Raw genomic sequence first — 23,516 nt, forward strand, 5'->3', positions numbered from 1 at the left:
GGAAGGGACCTGGCAGTGCTGCAGGTGGAGTATATGACAGGCCATCGCTGTGGTGGTAGGCTGCTCAGATGGAGGGGCTGTGCAGGAAGATGGGGGACCCTCCAGGGGAGGAAGATGAGCCAAGACTTTGGGGTTTCATGTCCCAAGAGTGTGGGCTGGAGTCTCCAGGCCAGTGAAAGGGGGTCTAGCTGCCCAGGGCCCGTTGCTTCACTCCTAACCAGCTGTACAGGTTTGCTAGGGCTGCTGTAACAAATTACCATAAACTGGGTGGCTTACAACAACAAAAGCTTGCTCTCTTAGAGTTCTGGAGGCTAGAAGTCCACAGTGGAGGTGTTGGCAGGGCCTGCTCCCTCTGAAGGCTCTAGGGAAGGCTGTCATGCCACCCTGCTGGTTGTGGCATCGTGAGGAATTCTGTGGCCTTCCGTGGCTTGTAGCTGCATCATTCCAGTCTTGGCCTCGATCCTCACACAACCCTTCCCTGGCGTGTCTGTGACCAAATTTTGTCTTATGAAAACGCCAATCTTTGCATTTAGGGCTCATCCTATTCCAGACCTCATCTTATCTAACTGCATCACCTGCAAAGACCCTATTTCCAAATAAGGATACATTTCGAGATTTCCGGTGGACATGAATTTTGGGGGGACAACACTGACCTCCCTCTTTCCTCAGCCACAGCCTCCCTGGCTCTGTGTCCTCCAGTGCAAGTCTGCAGAAAACTGTCAGGGGCAGCAGTGCCCTTGGAACCCCGGAAGTGTCAATGAACTTCAGAAAAACTTTCACATCTGGTGGGTTTTTTTTCCTTCACAGATTGTAACCCCAACTTTTAATATTCTGGTATAATACCAAAATAATGTGCTTTAAAAACACTAAACTACAGGTATTTTTGTGATATATATATCACAAAATTACATATATAAATATATATGTAATTTATATACTTATATATATGTTTATATGTGTGTGTAATGTATATAATTTATATATATATATATTTATATATATAATTTATATATATATTTAGGGCTGCACCCATGGCATATGGAAAATATAAATATATGTATATTTTTAATCTTTTTATGGCCATACCTGAGGCATATGGAAGTTCCTAGGTTAGGTCAAAATCAGAGCTGTAGCCACGGCCTACACCGTGGCCACAAGCAATGCTAGATCTGAGCTGCATCTGCGACCTATACCACAGCTCACTGCAACACCGGATCCTAACCCACTGAGCAAGGCCAGGGGCTCGAACCCATGCCCTCATGGATACTAGTTGGGTTTGTAACCACTGAACCACCACAGAACTCATGTGACATATATATGTTTTACACTGGGAGTTCCCTGGTGGCTCAGTGGGTTAAGGATCCAGTGTAGTCACTGCTATGGCTTAGTCACTGCTGTGGCGCAGGTTCAATCTCTGACCCAGGAACTTCTGCATGCCCATTAGTGCAGCCAAAAAAAAAAAAAAAAATTGGACTCATTTACACTTGGAGATATGCTTCAAGAGAAATTTGGAATCCAGTGAGGAGAACTTGTTTAGAAGGTGGTTTTCTATTCCTCCATAATCCACAGGAAGGAAGAGAACCAAGCCGTCTCTGTCACAAGATGATAATCCTTATTCTGGTTCAAAGGCTTTCCAAAACAGCAGCCTTCAAACACAACTGTTCCTGGAGACCTGTCCACCAGATCCATGGGATCACCTGCCCCTGAGAGCACTACAGAAGATGAGACAAACTAGAAATGCTTTTTTTTAAATAAAACTAGAGCTCATGATCAATTAAGAGATGTAGCCCCTGCTAACACACACAAAAAAAGGACTTTAAAAACACCTCTAGAGTGTTGAACAAGATATAAGATTATTTTGAAGATAAAGAACTCAAAGGATAATATAGTTTGAAATTTACCTTTAAACAATTGCCTCAAAATTTTAGAGAAGCTAGAAAAAATGGGCACCAAAATATGCTCATGGTTCAAAAATAACATCAAATAGTGTGATTTCAAATGTTCACTATGATTCAAATTATCTTTATTCTATAGGGCTTGGTTTTTATTTTGTCTTTTGTTTTTTTAGAGCCACACCTGCAGCATACGGAGGTTTCCAGGCTAGGGGTGAATAGGAGCTACATCTGCTGGCCACAGCCACAGCCAAAGCCAAAGCCACAGCCACGTGGGATCTGAGGCACCTCTGCGACCTACACCACAGCTCATGGCAACGCCAGGTCCTTAACCCACTGAGTGAGGCCTGGGATTGAACCCACGTCTTCATGGATACTAGTCAGGTTCGTTAACCACTGAGCCACGACGGGAACACCAGGGCTTTGTTTTTTATATTTGAATATTTTGTTAATTTCATCTACTGAGAATTTTATTAGAAGGGTAATATTCTTAATATTTATATTTCATAGGTTTATGGCTTCACTTCATACTTGTCAAATGTATACAATTTCTATTTGAAATGTATAAAATATTTAGCTTCACGGAATTTAACTGTACGCCTTTTAGTGGAAAATACTGAGAATTAATTCTGATATTTTAGAGATGCAAGAAATAAACATCTGCATTCCTGTGTGCTTAATTTTGCTCTGGCAACTGCAATTACTAACATCTTACTAATTAGCAAGTAGCTACTGCTAACCAAGTTCAGGCACAGGAGCCTAATGCCCTACACAGAGCTGTCTTTTTAGGGAGTCTATTTCACAGATGAAGAGTCTGAAGTTTAAGGGATTATGTATTTATTATATGACTCACCCAAGACCCCAGACCTGGGCAGAGTCTGAGCCAACATTGAATCTCATATAGTGTAACCGAACACCTTGCCCTTAACCACAATAGTACAGGACAAATAAATGGGGGTGTCAAATGACCCCACCAATACACAGTGACTGTCATTTTCTAGCCATCTTTGATTTCGAGTTTTTAATTATCTACACTAGAGCTCACAGACGCAAACCCTTACAGAGACATCAGGTAGGCAGGCTGAACTGAGAAAGCAGGTGGCAGGGATGGGGGCAATAGGGAGTGGTGGGGATTCTGGCCAACTGGAGAACATTCAAGCTCTGTCAAAAAGGGACAGCTGCTACAGAGCTCCTGTTAACTGTTTAGATGGAGAAAGCAAGCCCAGATTCACCCTATAGAAATTTACATTATCTATGGGTAAAACCTTTTGCTTTTAAAATTCTTTCATGAGCCAAACAAAATATGTCTTGTGGGCTGGACTCAGCCCTGGTCTGTAGCCTGAGAACTAGACTCAATTTCTTGTCTCTGTTTGCCTCTATCACTTTCAACTCCCTTCCTGCTTTAGAGTTGCTGCTGCTTCATTGGTTTCATTTATCAAGCATCTTGAAGAGGCAGGCACCAGGCTCTACATGCACAGATGCAAGCCCCTCCTTTGGGAGCTCATATTCCAGAGTGGGGTACCTCTGAGTTGTTTCACTTGAGGGCATTGCTTTGCATTTTAATATGTACACAAATCACCCGATGGATGTATTGCTATCACCCAGATTCTGTTTCAGTAGATCTGGTTGGGGCCTGAGAACCTGCATTTCCAACAAACTCCCATGTGATCCATGGACCACCAGGCTGGCCCATGGACCACACCTTGTGCAGGAAGAACCTAGACTAAAGAACAGTCTTGTCTCTAAGAAAGTTCCTAACTTGAAGCCTCCTGTCTTAGGAGCCTCTGTACCCAGGCTTGGTTTCCCAGAAGCGACCTGGGTCTTCCAACCCCCCACCCATTAATCCCCTGCCACATTCCTCCCCGCATCCTAATTTATCTAGAGATTTAGTCTAGTTGAGATCACTTGCAAAGAATTTTATCTGCATCTTTGCTCTGAGCTGGCACTGAGCATACCTCTTCCTGCATATCACCCTTTCCTATCCGGTGTGCAGAGCTCTAGCTGAGGGATTTCTGTCTGCATCCCTCCCTATCTCAGAGCCGTGGTGCCCAGCACCCGCCTGGCTCCTGTCAGCAGCCTAAAATGAGACCCTGGAGGGGGACTCACCTGGAGGGACCCCAGACTTCATCTGTACTAGTCATGTGACTGTGGACAAGTTAACCCTTTGTGCCTCCATTTCCACATCTATACAACAGGGGGTAAGGTCCCCTGCCCAGATGTCAGGAAGACTGAACTAATACACTGTAGGGTGCCCTTCCACTCCTCTTTCTGAAAAGAAACTCAACAAATAAACTTAAGAATCTCATGTTGCTCGTGTCCTGTGGAAAATGTTAATATGGGGAACTCATTCCTATTGCTGCCCTGGGAACAGGACCAGTTGCTCCTGAAGGAATTAGCAGGTTTCCTCCAGTGAGGGGCCTTTCATTCTGTCAGTGAGTAAACATGGTCCTGTGCCTGATCTGGGCCGGGGCATGCAAGGGGCAGCCACACAGAGAGTAGGCAGACGCGTGCACAGTCACCAAGTGTACGGCGTTGGGAGGCCACACACAGGTGTCTGCAAAGTCAGGACATGTCAAAGAAACTGGTAAAGAGTGCACTTGCCAATTTTCAAATAATAGTCACAATATTTTTCCATTCTCAATGTTTTTTCAGGTGAAACACCTCTAAGAAACATGGGGTCAATCAATCAAAGCCACAGAATAGCCAGAAAGTCACAAAATTCTGAGATAGGACTGTATTTGTTTTTTAAATATAAACAATTGGCCCTGTTGCTTTACGATTAGGGGCATTTTATCTGAAAAGGTGTCTGGAGGTTGATGAAAACCATTGAGCATATTCAATGGAAATGTTATAAAATTGGGTTGTGATGATCGTTGTACAACTATAAATGCAATAAAATCCACTGAGTAATTAAAAAAAGTAAAAAAAAAGAGCATATTATTTGAAAAGGTTACTAACTATTCTTTAAAAATAAGTTACCCTTTGTTTCTTGGTTTTGCAGACACCTTGCTGTAATACTTGCTAAACTTTATTAAGTACTTAACACAGGTTAGGTATTATTCTAAGCTACAGGTGCATCTATCACAAAAACACTGGGGTAGGTACTTAAAAAAAAAAAAACCTTTTCTTTTGAAATAATTCCAGATTCACAGGGAACTGCAAAGAACTGCACAGGGAGGTCCCATGCACCCTTCACTGAGTCTCCTTCACCATCAGCATCTTACATAACTACAGCATGGTATCAAAACCAGGAAACTAAGCTTGGTACAATCCACAGAGCTGATTCGGATTTAGCCAGTTATACAAAGACTGGGGTGTATATGTGTGTGTGCGTGTGTGCAGTGTGTATTGAGGCAGTGGGCGTCCATGCAGTTTTATCAGATGTGTAGGTATGTGATGTACAGATCACTATCAAGATACTTACCTTTATCATCAGAATAAAGCTCCCTCTGGTCCCCTTTTATAGTGACAGCCAACCCCTTCCCTCCCATCCCTAACCCAAGGCACACATACTTTAATTATTCTCATTTTATGTATGAGAAAACTGAGGCACAGTAAAGTTAGCAACTTGACCAAAGTCATACAGCTAGTGAGTTCGGAGTCTGGCTTTTGAATTCTATCATTAAAGAGACTTGTGGAGTTCCCGTCATGGCTCAGTGGAAACCAATCTGACTAGCAACCATAAGGATGCAGGTTGGACCCCTGGCCTCAGTCAGTGGGTTAAGGATCTGGCATTGCCATGAGCTGTGGTATAGACTGCAGACATGGCTCGGATCTGGTGTTGCTGTGGCTGTGGCGTAGGCCAGCAGTAGCTCCGATTCAACTCCTAGTCTGGGAACCTCCATGTGCTGTGAGTGCAGCCCTAAAAAAAAAAAGGATAAACATAAAGAGACTTGTTGTGGGGAGGGGTGTGGGTAGCTCATTAGGGTGGAGTCTAGAAGGGCTTCATAGATTATGGATCTTGGTCCTGAATAGGGAAAGAGCATTACCTGCAATGGGGGAACAGTGAAACATGGGAGTGGAACTGAGCACTTAACAAGCCATGTGCCCTGCAAAACTGAATCCAGGTTGTCTCAGCTGCTAGCCTGGGCTTCTGTGCCCTCACAATAACCCAGTCATCTTTATCCCCAAACTACATCTCCCTATCTGTCCTTTCTTAGTTGCTTGGCAACCTGGAAGTCATCCTGGACACTGCCTCCTGAATCCCATTCTTCACCAGGTTTGGCCATCCTGTCTCACAGTCACCTGCATTCTCCTGGCCTCTGCTTGGTTCTAGCTTGTCAGCATCTAGTGCCTGATGTTCTATTAAGACAGCGCCCTAACTGGTGCCAGGTCTACCTTGTTACCCCATACTCAATCCAGTTTTCTCATTGTTGTTAATAAATATGATCATTCCTTTCCCTTGTTTAGGAAACTTCAGTGATTCCTCCTTGCCTATAATATTGTCCAAATGCCTGAGCCTGATAGACGAGGCTCTTTGGGATCTAACCCACAGCGAATGGTGCAGAGTTAGTCAGGCTGTGTCATGCCCCAGGACATTTGCACGACTGTGTGTGTCTCCTCAGCTGCAGCTGTAGGTGTGATTCAGCCATGGACCCTGTCTGAGGAGCCCTACATCTGATGAGAGAAACATAACAGCCTCCGAAGGTGAAGAAGGTCAAAAACCAAGAGGTGTTTTCAATTGTGTGTGAAAGGTGCAGCCTCAGAAGCAAGTGCAGGTTTGAATGAGAAGCCCTAAGGTGAAAGGGGGCGGGTCACCTGGCTGGGATGAGGATGTCAGTGGCAAGCCTGGAGTCTGGATCCATGCACCTCCCCAGCCAGGGCAGGACACTTCCTGGAGTCCCTACAGGCCATGCAGGTGGCCCTCAGTGTGCAGATCAGAAGGCTATGGGTCAGGGAGTCAGGGCGAGTGTCACATGCTGAGGTAAGGCTGAGCCAGTGCACTGGGGTAAGGACCACGTTACACACTCAGAAAGCCAGGCTGACCCAGGTGGGCAGCATGGGTGGGTCACCAGAGGCTCTTTCTGTTGGCCTCATTCAAGAGAGATGGCTGCAGATTAATCACCTAAGGGACCACAGCCTTGACGAGCAAGGATGCAGGTGCAGGCCTCACCTCCCAAAGCAACTTTCCTTGAGGCCCTCTCTGGGTGTAGGCAGGGCCGTTTAAAGGCCCATCGGCTTTAGAGGATTAGGGTTGGGAGAAGTGGAGACTCTGCAGGAAATTCAGCAGCATTTCTATCCATGGGACCAAAGGGGCGGTGGGCGGAGACAGAGGGCAGGCGTGGCTTCAGGCCCAGGGCCAGGGCTGGATGGGAAGAACATGGGGCTGGGCTCTGAGGGGTGGAGCAGCTCAGCCCCTGGAGAAGCCACACCCCCTTTCTGGTGCCAAGTTTATGAATGGGATAAGGGCACTGATAAGATGTGGACTAAATTCATTTATGACTGGAGGCTCTGAGGGCTGGTGAATTTGCAGAAAGGGATCAACGAGGGGTGTTAGGCTGTGTTCTCAGGCTGGAGAAAGTCAGGTCCTGGGTTTACAGCCAGAAGCCCACAGTCAGGGCCGGCTTCACAGGTTTGTGACCAGGGCAGGGGCACCCAGCCCCCCTACTCAGAAGGACCCTGCCCTAGAAATTCAGTGCTCTCTCTGGTGGCTGTCTTGAAGTTGTCAATAATTTTGTCTTAAAATCTATGTTTTCACTATTACACATAAAATAAACAGGGATCTACTGTGTGTAGCACAGGGAACTATATTCAATATCTTGTAATAACTTATAATGGAAAAGAATCTAAAAAATATATATATGTACATATCTGTATAACTGAACCACTTTGCTATATACCTGAAATGAAATCAACTATACTTTGATTTTTAAAAATTGTGAAAAACAAGATCCTACTGAAGAGAACAGAGAACTATATTCAATGTCCTATAATAAACCATAGTGGAAAAGAATTTAAAAATAAGAATATATAAAATAAATAGTGAGAATTTCTGTTGTGGCTCAGTGGGTTAAGAACCCAACAGAATGTCTGTAAAGATGCGAGTTTGATTCCTGGCCTTGGTTAAGGATCCAGCATTGCCACAAGCTGCGGTGTAGGTCACAGAAGTGGCTCAGATCCTGTGTTGCTCTGGCTGTGGCATAGGCTGGTAGCTGCAACTCCTATTAGACCCCTAGCCTGACTTCCATACATCACCAGTGCAGCTGTAAAAAGAAAAAAAAAAAAATTGTGGTTTGTAATTGAAGTCTGATGGCCCAGTGCAGTGTGTGTGAGAGCCTGGAACCTCAGCTCTCCCATGGTCCTGCCCCCTATAGGCTCCTGCCTCTAGGATGCTCAGCCACTCCCTACCTCCTGGTACCCCAGGCCAACAGCCCCCCTCCCCACCTCTGCCCAGTGACTGCTGCCACCCCCTTCCTCTAGGCTGGTGGAGGGCTGGAGTCAGGGGCACCTACCCCGCAGAGTCTCAGGGTGGAACACAGTGGGGACAGTTGCTGCCCTGGTTGACAGCACCAGTGCACAGGGTAGGGCATCAGGCTGCAGGAAAGGGAGACGCCTGGCTGGACTTCCTCCCCCAGGATGAGGTCCAGTGGCTTGTGGGAGGGAGACCTGGTAGCTGGTGGCTGTGTGTGCTGTACCTCCAGGAGGAGGGTGGGACCCTGGGTGCCTATGAGTCATCTCTTCTCATCCTACAAGCATATCCCTGTGCCCAAGTGAGTGCACCACTTAAGTAGCAAACAAAAAAACACCCATGCCTGGTCTGTCCCTAGGACCCCACAGAGAACAGCTCTGCCTACTCCTCCCACATCATAGAGCTTCACATGCATCCATGTGGCCACTGAACCCCTTGGAGTCCTCTGCCCTCCTCAGCGGAGCAGCTTAGAGCTGCAGGGAGGGTGGTGGCCTCCAGCCCCCTCACCATGTGGGAGTCAGTCTTGTTTATGTAGGGCTCTTCTACTACAGTGTGGGGATGGTGACCTCCTTAATTCCAGCTCCTGTCTCCACGGACACAGACTCTGGGCACCTCACTCCCATAGCTGCCCTTGCTCAGGACCAAGTAGATAATTTGTGGGGCCTGGTACAAAATAAAAATGCAAGGCTCCGTCTTCCAAAAGCAGGGGAAAAGCAGTATGAAAGGTATTAAATAGAAAATTTCCAGAGTTCCTGACAGAAACGAATCTGACTAGGAACCATGAGGTTGCACGTTCGATCCCTGGTCTCGATGAGTGGGTTAAGCATCTGGTGTTGCTGTGAGCTGTGGTATAGGTCACAGACATGGTTCAGATCTGGCATTGCTGTGGCTCTGATGTAGGTTGGCAGCTACAGCCCTGATTCGACCCTTAGCCTGGGAACCTCCATATGCCGTGGGTGCAGCCCTAAAAAGACAAAAAAAAAAAAAAAGACAAAAAAAAAAAAAGAAAAAAGAAACTGGAACAAATATTAAAAAAAGAAAGAAAGAAAAATTCCCCCTTTACTCCGTGAGCTCTCTTTAACTGGTCCAAGTGTGGTTCTTGGACCAGCAGGAGCAGCAGCAGCACCTGGGAGCTTGTTAGAAATGCAGGTTCTCAGGCCCCACACAGACCCTGGAATCAGTAACTCGGGATGAGAAAGCACAGGCTGGTGGAGGGTGGGGAAGCATCCTCGACTCGTCCACACATCTTAGCTCACTCTATGTTCACAGCCAGCTTGCCCAGTAGTTAGCTTTATTTCTATGATCAGGATGAAAATGAGACTCAGAGAATGTAAGTTACTGGCCCAAGTTCTTGCCATTCATGACTGGTGGAGCTAGAATGTGAATCTTGGTGCCTGACTCCAAAGTCTAGGCTCCCCCACCCGGGTGCTCCCCCTCCCTCTCTGCCTTCATTTTAGGGCCACTTGAAGAGCACCTAGTCCACGTCAGGCATTGCACCCCGTCACCCCCTGACCTAAGCGTGTGCTGTGCAGTATGGCCCCACCACACACATGGGGCTGCTGAGAACTTGAAATGCGGCTGGTGTAACTGAGCAACAGGATTGTCAATTTCATTACAAACGTGGCTGGCTTCCTTTAATACTTCTACTGAAAGGGGCTGCTCTAGAACATGATTTTGGCCAAGGGAATGAACTGCAGCCTGCTCTTCGAGGGCATTTTCTTCCCAGGGACATGGATGGGAGTTCCCCATGCCTGGTCCTGTGTTTAGTTGAGAAAAGTAAGGTTAAGACAGGAGGGCCAGACCACAAATCAGGGAAGTTCGAGAAATCCCTCTTGTATTTGCTGTTTCTCCCACCTTTGGGGGTGGAGAGAGCTGGTGAATGACTTTCTAAATTCATTTCTAGTCACTTCCCATCGTCTGGCACTCTGCAGGCAAACTCAGCGGGGCCACATGGGGTCAGGCTGATATGCCGGCTGGCTGGTACCAGGTGCCGAGATAGGCTGAGATTGGCATCCCGCTCAGGAGGCCGCTAATGAGATGAGCGATGCTCTGGGGATGTCAGGAGCACTATATCGTCTGCTTCTACAGGGTAATCTGTGTGTGCTGGCTGCGTTTCAAGGTCAGGCTGCAGAGATAGCAGGCAGCACTTTTCCTATCTGCCCAAAACTGCAGGCAGATAAGGAGGCAGCTGTAAGCTCAATGCTCGAGAGAGGCTTCAAAGACCCACTGCAGCTGCTAGAAACTGCTGGAACCCGTTCTCATGGAGTAAGCTTGGTTACGGAAGGCCAGTCTTCTGGTGCCATTCTACCAGGGCAGGTGGACACCTCGGAGACCCTCTTATCTTACAGTTGGAGAAACCAAGGAAATCTGATCTGGTTCCCTCAGGAAGTTAGAGGTTGAGCTGTGTCTGGGACCCATTTAAACAGACCCCAAAGCCATGCACATGATCAGGGCCCCCTTGCTAAGAACTTGGCACATGAGTTTGGAATTGCACAGAAAGGATCCGAGCTTGACTTTAAGTGGCCTGGCTTCTGGGTTGCCTCCCTCATGAGTGACTGCTTCGGCAGGGCCTGTTGTTCTGCTCCTCCAGGTCAGACTGGTCCCCTCTGTGGACACTGGCTGGGGTGAGGGTGGGGGGCAGAGCTTGGATGGTGGTAACAAGGAGTGGCAGCTCATCTCCTCATCTCCTGCCTGGTCCTTGTAATCCACCACCCCCATCACTACCCCTGGTGCATTTTCTAACACACCCTCCTGCCAGCTTAAGATGGGCAATGGCTAAAGTCCCAGCCTCTTTGTCCAGCATCCAAGGCGCTTCATGACCTGGCCCTGAGCACCTTTCCACTTTGGTCCTCTATGCGCTGAGTCTCCACACCACACACCTCTGCAGGCCTCTGTGCTTTGTGTCTCTGACCTCCCTTCTGGACCATTCTGGGGGTGACCTTCTCTTACGTGGGTCATTTTTACTTCCCTGTCAAGGTTCAGCTTGAGTGAGATCTTCCCTAACCAGCCAAGCGAGCTGCCCCCACCCTCTGCTCTGGGCTCTCAGCCCTGGGGACACCTGTCAGAGAGAGTCCTCACCACACAGTTTTGGGACTGGTAATGTATAGGGATGGCTGAGTGGAGTGTGTTATTGTTATTATTAATAATCATGATAAACAGACAGATTTCAGGGAAGAGGGAAGAAGAGAAAAAACATTGGGCATTTATGCTGAGCCAGGCCCTGGGCTCTCACTGCATCCTCACTAAACCCAAGGCACTTGGCTTTATTATCACCAAATTACAAGTGATGAGACAGAGTCACGGGGACATCGAGTGACTTGCTCGAGCCCACGCGGGCCTGGGTGGCAGGGTCGGGCTCTGTCCAGTTCCCCCTGGCTTTGGACAGGACAGCCTAGAACACTGGCCAGAGCTAGATGGTGTGGGGACAGGCATGCCCGGCTGGGAGAGAGCGCAGCAAACAGGAGCAAACAGGGAGACGGCATGAGGGCTCGGCCTCCCCACTCTCTCCCCTGGAAATTTCCTTTCTGTGCAGACTTGCCCTAGGAAACCCTGGTGTCACCAGCATGCCTGGATGCAGTCCATCCCGTGTCTCCCCCACTTCTGGGGGGCACCACTGGTCACTTTGCTCATGCTCCAGCCCCCAAGGCCTGGGTGGAGCTGCAGACCCTAAGCCTCAAAGCCATGTTGCCCAGGCCAGCTGCCCGCAGGATGCCCACCGGGAGTTTGGGGTATGGGTGGGGATCCCAAGCACTGTGGTGGGGGAGGCAGCAGGGGCTCTGTGGGAGAGCAAGGCACTTGCCAGATCTCTGACCTGGCAGCTTTGCCCAGAGCCTCCAGCACCCTATCTTGAGAAACATGGTCTGTGGGGCCCAAAGCAGTTAGGCACCCTTCACTGGGAACTGGGCCCAGACATCAGAGGGTCCATGACACCCTCTGTATCCTCCCCCTGCTCAATAAGACAGCACTTCCCTGCTCTGGGATTCAGGGCAGCCATTCGAGTCTCATTCGGATTATCCTGAGCCCCACACGCTGGGGTCCTTACACTCCAGGAGGAAATGCCACAAGGTAGTCACACCTGAGGCTCCAGTGTGGTTTTGCAGAAAGAGCCAAGGTCAGTGTGACACTTGGTCCCTAAAGAGACAGCTGTGGACCGTGTCTGATGCAGGGCACCTCTTTTCCCTTCCTGGAAGCACCTGGGGGTCCTTGTTCCTACGGTATGAAGCCTAGGTGGGCCAGTCTGCCCAGGTGTGGAGTGGATGGGCCTTTCCTCATCACTCCGGTGTCACCAGGGGCAGTCATATAGCCTAAACACAGGCACCCAGACCTCAGACCCTGAGACAGTCATGCCGCCAGGACTGAAGAGCCCATGGGATTCAGCCTTCCCTGCACAGAGCACCCACCCTCTCTCTGTTCCTGGCTCTGGGAGCCCTGAGCAGCCCTGCCACCTGCCCTTCCACAGCCACCTCTCCAGCTTCCCGTGGGTTGATTCTATGTGGCTCCATAGCCTCTGGCCATTTCCCCCTTTGCCTGCATTCATCAGAGCTGGCTTCTGCCACCTATAATCAGAGACTTTGAAGGACATGCCTAGCCACAGAGGAGCCAGGATAGGCTAGTGTTTACTTGCCAGCAAGACATAGGCTCCCATCTGAATCCCTGTAGTCAGTGGACTTGCCTCCCTGCGGTAGCTTCATGCTTATACCAGAAGAGGGATTCTGGCAACGAGCTACACAGCTCTATGGATCACTTAACTTGGCTCACCAAACTTGAGCATTGAGTGGGTTTAGCAACTTTTTGCCCAGAGCACCAAAAGCAAGCCTCTCCACCCCTTAACCCAACCCTGCAGATTTGAAGGAAGGCTAAAGCTTGGCCTGTGGCTAGATGCCTGCAGAGAGTCTGAGAGGCCAGTGGGATAGGTCCTGCAAGGGGCAGACAGCTTTCAAAAGGCTGGAGGGAGTGGGGTTGGCCAGGCAATTACTGGGCTGGAGAAGAGGCCCAGGTGGAAAGGGGACCCAAAGTCCTTGAACCCCAGCCCCTTCTGGGGGCCTGCCTCCTTCAGATCTGACAGGGAGCCAAGCTCAGAGTGTTGGTGGAAAGCCGGGTTCTGGGGCTTGACTGCGGCTCCACTAGTTAGTGACTGTCAGAGCCCATCAAGAATCAGCCATGCAGCCTGGCTGAGATGGTTGGGGGGGCGGGATGGAGGACACGCATGGCCTGTCATGCAATTGGCATGTCTCTCCACTAGATGGCACTCACTGTACAATTTTTCCTTACTCTTGAAGACCACAGATAGAACTATGACTTAAAATTCATGTAATTGATCTCATGCATGATCATTCTTGGGTTTTCTCTCAGGTGCCCAAGAGTTGTCCAGTTTCCCTTCCTCTGGATACTGGATGTGATACTGGATACCAGCATGGCTTTCCCTGGCCAGCAAGATGCATCCACTGGAGGTGATCGAGTATTTCCTCCTCAGGGTTCCCCAAAGGGTGTCTGGGGCCCCTCACTGTCCACCACCTGACCTGCTTTCCCTGTGAGGTCTCACAGCCCCTGTTCCAGGGCTTCAGGAGTGGCTGCAAGTTCAAAGGCAAGAGGACAGAGATGTGCAGCACCTGGATCTACATATACCTGGTGCTTAGGCCACTGCTGGGCTTGGGAAGAAGTGGGTGGGGACTTCTCTTTCTATAAGTGCACTCCTAGACTTTTCAGGCCCAGGTAGGAAAGATGCCAGACTTGGTCTGTGTTGGAGAGTGGCTGAAGTGTGTGGCTTTGGAAGCCAGACTGCCCTGACCTTACCGCCATCCTGCTGTGTGTCCTTGGGCAAGTCACCCATCCTTCCTAACCCCCGGTGTCCTTTTTCATAAAACAGGCAGTGACACTACCCCTTACCTTAGAGGGCTGGTTTGAGTATGGTGGTAGCCCCACAAAGATGTCCAGGTCCTACTTCCTGGAACTGGGACTGTTACCTTAGAGGGCAAATGGATCTTCTCCCCGCCCCCCCCTCCACCCCGAGTCAAAGAAATCCCTGTGAAAACCTCTGACCCAGATAAAGAGCACGCACTCTGGTGGTCATTCCCATCTGGTCCTTGGGGCACATGCTCAGTGCCTTGCTGAATTTATGGTGAGGCGTGGTGACCGCTACCTTTCGGTTTCTGCCTCACCTCACTTCTCCCCAACTCTCAGCCCAGGACCTGGGCGCCTCCCCCAGACCTTGCTTCCATGTGTCGGGTTCGGTTCCCCTCCCCCACATGGCAGGGCCCTGCCCACCTCATTGCCCTCCTTCTTTCTTCTCTACCTTCTTAGCAGATGCTTTTACTCCTGTTCTACATGCTGCGTCCAGCGCTGCAGGGCAATGGGGAATCCTGGAAGAGGGACAGCGCGGAATAACAAAACACACAAGACTACTTAACATTTAGAAAGGGGGGTACTCTGTTCCACAGAACAAAGGGTGCCTAGGCTTTAGCCCACAGACTTTTATTAAGGAAGGAGATGAGATTAGTGGGGAAGGTGATAAGATTAGTGGGGAAGGTGACGAGATTAGTATTCTTAGGATTAAGGAAGGGGACAAGATTGTGGGCAAGAACAGGCATAGCAGAGTTCCATGGGGCGCAGTGGTTTAGGAATATGACTAGTAACTAGGTTTTGGGTTCGATCCCTGACCTTGCTCAGTGGGTTAAGGATCTGGCATTGCCATGAGCTGTGGTGTGGGTCACAGACGTGGCTTGGATCCCACGTTGCTGTGGCTCTGGTGTAGGCCGGTGGCTACAGCTCCAATTAGACCCCTAGCCTGGGAACCTCCATAGGCCACAGGAGTGGCTCAAGAAAAGGCAAAAAAAAAAAAAAAAAAAAAAGAACAGGCATAGCCAATGACAAGATCCTAAGGGGGTACCCTTAGGACATGGTGCAGTTGTTTATAAAACAACATGAATATCTTGTCTTTGAAGGAGACCCTGTACTTTAGAACTCTGCGCCCACAGAGAGTTGTCTTTGGCAGAGTCCAGCTGTTCAGTGGTCTCCAACATATACAATCAACCAAGCCCCTATTTTCCACTGTCCCTGGGATCCCTCTGTTGCCACTTTCTAGTGTGCATTTTCAGCATCAAGATTCTTGCAGTAGATGAAATACCCACCTGTAACCACAGGTACTTGAGCTGTGCATATGGGGGATGCCATTGAGAGGGTCTCCCTACACTTCACCTGCAGCCTGTGCCTCCTGGAATCCCCAGTATGGACAGAGCAGGGAGAACACAACCCACCCCAGGCTTGGATTCTTTTTCTTTTTAGGGCCACATCCACGGCATAGGGGCATATGGAGGTTCCCAGGCTAGGGGTCAAATAGGAGCTGTAGCTTCTGACCTATGCCACAGCCACAGCAGCACTGGATCCCAGCCCCGTCTGCAACCTATACCACAGCTCACAGCAATGCCGGATCCTTAATCCACTGAGCAAGGCTCATGGATGCTAGTCAGGTTCATTTCCATTGCACCACGACAGGAACTCCCAGGCCTGGATTCTTTCATTCCTGCTCCAAATGGCGATCTCTTGCTGGCCTGAGCCTGGGCTGATCCATCCCAGGGTGTACAGCCCACAGCCAGGTCACTTCATCAGAGTGGTTGAGCGGCCGTGCTGCTCTTAGACTTTTAACTTACTGGCTCACGGACCCCAGTGAGGCCCTAACACACTCAGTCCATAGCTACCACTTCCCAGAAGGAAGTCTAAACTCGGATGGCATGTGATGGGATGTGATGACAACCTGCCTGTGATGCTCTTGGTGCCCTGCCCAGACCCCCAGGCACTCACTGTTCCCATTCACACTGGTGGCCTCTTTCCTTAAGCACCTGCCACTCTGCCCCAAGACCCTCTCTGAATGCAGAGAGTTTGGCCAAGTGCTGTGCAGGCCAGAAATGCCACAGGCAACCTCCCCAGGAGCAGCTCTCAGTTAACGGCCAGTGGGAGTTGGTGAGTAAGCTCCTAGCCTCCTCACTCCTTGGATGAGACTCCTCTGAGTTCATTCCCCCAGAAGCTCCCCTTTGGAACTGAGCCCTAGGTGCCCACAGCAGCACCCACTCACTGGCGCACCCTGCTGGCTCTCCTCCCTTCCTGCTCTCATCCTTGGGCTTTCTTGGGAATGGGATAAACTGCTCAGATCTGACAGAAGTCAAGCTAAGGAAAACACCACCTCACTGTAGAAGCCGGCCCCTCTATAAACAGACTGATTCATGTGCAAGATACATTTACTTAGTTCAATAAGAATCACATTTTAAAACTGGGAACTTTAAAAAACGGTTTCGTAACTGTCAACATGACAGCAGTTCTCTGAAGTAAATAAGCTCCTTTGCTCCCATCACATCCCAGATCTCTATTCGGGGATTCATGATGGGGTTTATTTTAACACTCTGAACCTGTGCCAGGGATTTGCCTGGACTTATTTGCATGTGACCCAGAAACTGTGTTTGGACCTTCACCCTAAGGTGCCCCGTCACTTGGTTTCTTCCCTTGTCTTACAGTGATTTTAAAAATCCACATTTTCCTCTCACCAAAAGCTAATTATCCAGACAACTGATTGGGTTTTCTTTTTTTATTTTCGTCTCTTGTCTTTTTAGGGCCACACCTGTGGCATACAGAGGTTCCCAGGCTAGGGGTCGATTCAGAGCTGTAGCTGCTGGTCGATACCACAGCCACAGCAACGTGGGACCAAGCCGCATCTGCGACCCACACCACAGCTCATGGCAACACTGGATCCTTAACCCAAGAGTGAGGCCAGGGACTGAACCTGAACCCGCGTCCTCATGGATACTAGTTGGGTTCATTAACCACTGAGCCACGGGAACTCTCTTGATTGGATTTTATAATTTTCCCCCACATTTGCAATATCCTCTATATTTGGCCCAAATTTCTGAACTGTGCTTGGAGACAGCGCCAGAGTTCCTGCAGAGAGGAGTGCTGTGAAGGTGGCCCTTCCTAGGCCAGAGGTGAGGGGACATGCCCATGAGGGCCACCAGGGTCAGCCCCAGCACAGAGCTGAGAGTGTGCAGGCCTACCTGGGCTGATCTCAAAGAGGTGCTTTCCCGGGTCCTCGGGGCCAGGAAGAAGTTCAGTCACCTGGGTCCCTTGTAGAGAAATAAATCCCTAAAGTAGAGAGACAAACACAAACACGAGGCATGAGACGGCTAAGAAAGGGTTCCTGGAGAGCAGAGGGTGGGGCCTTGGGGTCAGGGGTCCCTGGCTGGGTGCTGGGAGGAGCACAGGCCTCCTTTCCAAGTCAGGGACCAGGCACAGGAGGCCCTGCATAGGGTCCCCCATGCAGTAGGGCGACACTACATCTTTTTTTAATTTTAATGACTTTTATTTTTTCCATTATAGTTGGTTTGTAGTGTTCTGTCAATTTTCTACTGTACAGCAAGGTGGCCGAGTCACATATACATATATACATTATTTTTTCTCTCATGGTCATGCTCCATCATAAATGACCAGATATAATTCCCAGTGCTACACAGCAGGATCTCATTGTTTATCCATTCCAAAGGCAACAGTTTGTATTTATTAACCCAAATTCCCAGTCCCTCCCACTCCCTCCCCCTCCCCCTTGGCAACCACAAATCTGTTCTCCTCCATGAGTTTCTTTTCTGTGGAAAGGTTCACTTCTGTACATACCCGTGGAGAAGATGGGGTTCACTCCCCTGGCTAAGGCATGGAAGCCCAAGGCAGGAGTAGGAAGGAAGGCTTCATTATTGGGGGCTCCTGTCCCAGTGTGGCCATGTGCAAGCTTTCTGGGGCAGGAGTTTTCAGCAGGAGAGTCGGGGAGTGGAAGGGTCCTCAACCTAACTGTCCAGGAGATGATGACGTGGGGGAAAGGAGCTCAGTTCTGCCCCCTGCTGGCTGAGGGAGATTTTACCTCTTTACCTATGCATGGGAGTCGGCTACCAGGCAGAAGGTACCCAGGCAGATGGTGCCATAAGCCTGATAAACCAGTGTGTGTACATTTTGGGGGGGGGGGCTCCCTGTGGGTCCCACCCCATTATCTAAATGCTCAAATCTAGTAGCCAGGATGAAAGATGCAGGGGAAGAGCATGGGGAGGCTGGGTTTGAGTCTTAGCCCTGTACTTTCAGGCTGTGTGACTTCGGGCAACCTCTTAACCTCTCTGAACCTCAGTTTCCATGTCTATACAATGAGATCATAACTCCCACTTTTCAGGGGCACTGAGATACCAGATTCCAGTTCAGTAAATCCTGCTCTAGACAAGGTGCTGTTATAATTACACTGACTCACCGTTTCCCACCCACCAGGCTGGGCAGGGCCTCCTTCATTCCCCTTTTCTATGTTAGTGACTGATCTCCACTGAGGCTTCTCATTCATGCTCAGATTTGTTCAGCTCAGACTGCACAAAGCCCTCACTACACACTTTTGGTTCTCTCCATGGGAAACTCATTTTTAAATTCCATACCTACAGTCTAACTGCCTGGGTTCAAATCCTGGATTAGCTAGTTACTGGCTGTGTGGCCTCAGGCGAATTGCTTAACCTCTCTGTGAAACTTCCCAATTTCCTTATCTGTGAAATAGGCTTAATAATAGTTCTATGTGGGGCTGTTTTGAGCATTAAATGAATTAGTACTCCGAAACCCTCAGAGCACTACCTGACACACAGTGAAAGCTGTGTATTTGCTGAATAAACCCCAGATATTACCATATGTCAGGGTTCCACACTGGGTGGGGGAACAGCACTCCTGCAACTGCATTTGCCCAGGGAACTGGTGTAGTCACCTGCTTTACCCACGTCATTGCCTCTAGTCCCCCACCCCTATGCGAGCCTGCAGAGTGCTCTTCATTCCGCCGCACCTTTTCCAGGCAATTCTTGGCTTTAAAGGTAACTGGATCCTCCACGTGGTTGCTAGAATCTTGTGCTCCAGAGACACACACAGAAATACCTTTTCCCATTTAAGCAACGTAAAGGCAGAACACTGTCGTTATCCACAGAGGCTTGTTTTAGAGAAATTATAGCAATAAACCAGAAAGCCAGCTGGTAATCACTGTAACTGAATTAACAGTTTCTTTCTAGGGAACCTGGAGCTGGTGGGAATGAATCAGAACCGCAGCCGCAGGATGGGGAAACGTGCTCATTATAGGGTGTGGATGAGATCCGTCACTGGCTAATGGGATGTTTCTGGTGTTTGCCGTTTTGGTAACTGTCTCTACTTCTGAGCACTTAGCTTTTTTTTTTTTTTTTCCCCTCTATGTCTCAATACCTGTCATCCACAAAATGGGAGTAACAATATTGACACTGACCTGACTTTCTATTCCAGCTATGTGGAAAAGCAGCTCCTGTTTGCAGAGCTTATACTATATTCCTGGTTCTCTACAGGACTTTTATCTTTCTAGAGGCCCTGTAGGGGTGGGTACTACTATTCCCACTTTCTTGGACAAGCAGATGGGGGTCGGACAGGTGAAGCAACCAGCCCCCTTGTCCCTCTGCTGGCAAGGGTGAGCTGGGATGTGCGAGGGCTGTGTCGCATGCTGGAGCACCTTCCCTTCCACATCTGTGACAGCAGCTGCTGGCTGACTTTGCATGGAAGAAGCTGCCCGGGAGAGCCAGCCTGGGACTCTGGGGCCATGCTCACCACTCACTCAGAAGAATCCAAGTGTGGCCGCCTTAGGGCTCTCAGAACTGGCTTTTGGTCCCCCAGATCTCTCCTGCCTCCCACAAGTTAAAAGCATGACTTTGATCCTAGCATTCTGCTCAGGCACTTGGGGGTGGAGGAAGGGGCAGAGAGAGGGGGGGCAGGGAAGCAGAGTCAGTCTGATTTCCTGTTTCTAGTATGATGTTTGTTAAGGCTATGATGAAGGACATGTAAGGAGTCAGTATGAAGCATGCACTGAAATACTCGGGCAAGGACTCAACCTTGAGGGGACATCGGAGTCACCCCAGGGTTTATTAAAACGCATAGCACCATGTCTGGTGGTATTGTGGTCAATGTTGAACAGGCTCTCTGAAAAAGGTAAGGCAACCTGATTTGCACGGTTTGTCAACTTCTGTGATACAAATACCCCCCATGGCTGATTTCGTGATGTCACTGAACTTGGCAATAGGAAGAAATGTACCATAATGCTCCTGCCCCACAGATACAATCAGGTCAAAAGGCTCTAGAGCACAGAGGGGGTGATACAGTTTAAGGACTGATCACCTTTGGGTTTTGTTTTATTTGTTTGAAATTTATTTTATGGAAGTATAAGCTGATTTACAATGTTGCATTCGCTTCTGGTGTACAGCAAAGTGATTCAGTTACACATATTTATATATTCTTTCTATTCTTTTCCATTATGGTTTATTATAGGATATTTAATATAGTTCCCTGTGCTACCCAGTAGGACCTTTTGTTAATCCATTGATTACCTTTGTTTTTAATACAATTTATCTAACTGTGGGTCTGTATGGTTTAATTTTTAATAATGAAAATGTTTAACAAATGGCTGGTAAGCATAGCACTGATGGACCCACGCCTGGGGTTTCTGATTCTATAGGTCTGGGGAAAGTAAGAGAATATGCACTTTTTTTTTTTTTTTTTTGTCTTTCTGCTATTTCTTGGGCCGCTCCTGCGGCGTATGGAGGTTCCCAGGCTAGGGGTCGAATTGGAGCCGTAGCCACCGGCCTATGCCAGAGCCACAGCAACGCGGGATCCGAGCCGCGTCTGCAACCTACACCACAGCTCACGGCAACGCCGGATCCTTAACCCACTGAGCAAGGGCAGGGACCGAACCCACAACCTCATGGTTCCTAGTGGGATTCGTTAACCATTGCGCCATGACGGGAACTCCGAGAATATGCACTTCTAACCAGCTTTCTGATGCTGCTGGCTGCCAGGAGTACACTTTGAGAATAACTGTCTTTTTTCAGCATCTTAAATGCTTTTTTTTTTTTTTTTTTGTCTTTTCTACGGCCGCTACCCCAGGCATATGGAGGTTCCCAGGCTAGGGGTTCAATTGGAGCTGTAACCGCCAGCCTATGCCATAGGCACAGCAATGTGTAATCCAAGCCAAGTCTACAACCTACCACACAGCTCATGGCAACACTGGATTCTTAACCTGATGAGCAAGGCCAGGGATCGAACCCACAACCTTATGGTTCCTAGTTGGATTCTTTAACCACTGCGCCACGATGGGAACTCCAGCATCTTACATGCAAACGTCAGGAATACTGCATGTGGAGGGAAAGCAGCCCAGTGATTAGCCTTGTACCCTCTCATTTGTCTAAACCCAGCAATGGGGCTCCTAGGATGGAGTACAACCTATACCAATTCTGGTGAAGATGCTCAGAATTCAGAAAGCCTCCCATGTCAGCCTAGAGGTACTTAGAAAAAGAGGTACCACTGTCTAGAGGTACTTAGAGAAAGTAGCCAAAGGAAGGTGACTTTCCATGAGCTTACTCAGCATGTCACTTCCTCATGTGTAAAATAAAAGATGATAATAGTATCTGCCACGTGAGGCTGTTGTAAGGGCTAAATGATTTGTTATTTTCCTGCTGGCCTTGGAGAGCCAGGTTTTGACTGAGGTGATATGTCTGGGATGCATGTGGCTCCCAAGGACAAGGAAGACCTGCTCTGGCTCCTCAGATAGTGCCCTGGGCTAGAGGAGTCTGGGATTGCCTTGAGGAGCCTAAGTGAGTACTAGCACTTTGGAGGGGCCCAGCAGGCCTCTTTTCTGCAGTACCTGGGGGAGGGGGTGGGGAACAGACACACCATTTGGACACAGAACTGCACAGATGGGCACCTGGGTGCAGAAAGAGAGTGTGCAAACTCCAGACACACAATAGCCTCTCATGAAGGTTAGTCTGCTCTCCTGCTCAATGTGTGTCTGAGCTTATGTGCATTTGCTCTGATTTGCTATTTATGTACTCAGGCTGCATATTCAAGTTCATCCTGAGAGGCTGACACGGAATCTATTCATTTATAGCTCCACACCAGTACCGTCCATTGGCATAAGTGAGTAATGGTCAAAGGAAGTGCCATTCTGTCTGTGTGCAACAGGGCTCCACTCCAGGCCTGCTGTTGTCTCACTATAGCTTCCTTCTAGACCTTTGTGAATGGACAGCTTGTGAGGGTCCACTGGCAACCAGCGGGGCCCCAGACACAAGCTCCATAAACTCCTTCTCTCAGAGAGCAACCTCTGGGAAATGGGTAAGGCCAAAGGCCCTTTGGGAGACAGTATATTTTTCATATTAGTGTCAACTTAGAAGGTTTATTAAAAATTCATCTTTTTTCAGCATCTTAAATGCAAACACCAGGAACACTGCACGTGGAGGGGAAGCTGCCCAGTGATTAGCCTTGTACCCTCTCATTTGTCTAAATGCAGCAATGGGGCTCCTAGGATGTAGTCCAACCTACACCAATTCTGGTGAGGATGCTTAGAATTCAGAAAGCCTCCTATGTCAGATACCGTATGTCTTAGTTACCTATGGCTATAAAGTGAATTACTGCCAAACTCAGTAGCTTAAAACAATAAATTTTTATTCTCTTACAGAGTTCCTGTAAATCAGGAATTGTGCAGTGGCTTAGCTGAGTGTTTCTAGCTTGTGATCCTATGAAATGACAGTCACCGTATTAGGTGGCCCTTGTCAGTTGCATTTTTAAAAAGTATTTTCTCCCATTCTGTAAGTTGTCTTTTTGTTTTCTTTTTGGTTTTCTTTACTGTGCAAAAGCTTGTCAGTTTGATTAGGTTCCATTGGTTTATTTTTGCTTTTATTTCCGTTGCTTTGGGAGACTGGCCTGAGAAAACATTTGTAAGGTTGATGTCAGAGAATGTTTTGCCTATGTTCTCTTCCAGGAGTTTGATGGTGTCTTGTCTTACATTCTTTCAGCCATTTTTTGTTGTTGTCTTTTCTAAGGCCACACCCATGGCATATGGAGGTTCCCAGTCTAGGGGTCCAGCCTATACCACAGCCACAGCCACAGCAACGCCAGATCCGAGCCGCAGCTGCGACCTACACCACAGCTCACAGCAATGCTGGATCCTTAACCCACTGAGCAAGGCCAGGGATTGAACCTGCAACCTCATGGTTCCTAGTCAGATTTGTTAACCACTGAGCCACGAGGGGAACTCCTCTTTAAGCCATTTTGAGTTTATTTTTTGTGTGTGGTGTGAGGATGTGTTCTAATTTCATTGATTTGCATGCAGCTGTCCAGGTTTCCCAGCAATACTGGCTGAAAAGACTGTCTTTTTCCCATTT

General features: G+C 48.7%; 1 protein-coding gene across 7 annotated transcripts in view; it reads right to left on the reverse strand.

The window, feature by feature from the left end:
• The window catches only part of ARHGAP22 (Rho GTPase activating protein 22), a 217,856-nt gene that overhangs the window by 91,142 nt on the left and 103,198 nt on the right, over positions 1–23,516 (reverse strand). For all 7 annotated transcript variants that reach the window (XM_021073072.1, XM_021073078.1, XM_021073079.1 and 4 more), the window contains one exon: positions 17,340–17,427. In XM_021073072.1, the coding sequence (XP_020928731.1) occupies positions 17,340–17,427 (88 nt within the window). The remainder of the gene's footprint in view (positions 1–17,339; positions 17,428–23,516) is intronic.

The sequence above is a fragment of the Sus scrofa genome, chromosome 14 (assembly GCF_000003025.6).
Source record: "Sus scrofa isolate TJ Tabasco breed Duroc chromosome 14, Sscrofa11.1, whole genome shotgun sequence".
Classification (NCBI taxonomy): domain Eukaryota; kingdom Metazoa; phylum Chordata; class Mammalia; order Artiodactyla; family Suidae; genus Sus; species Sus scrofa.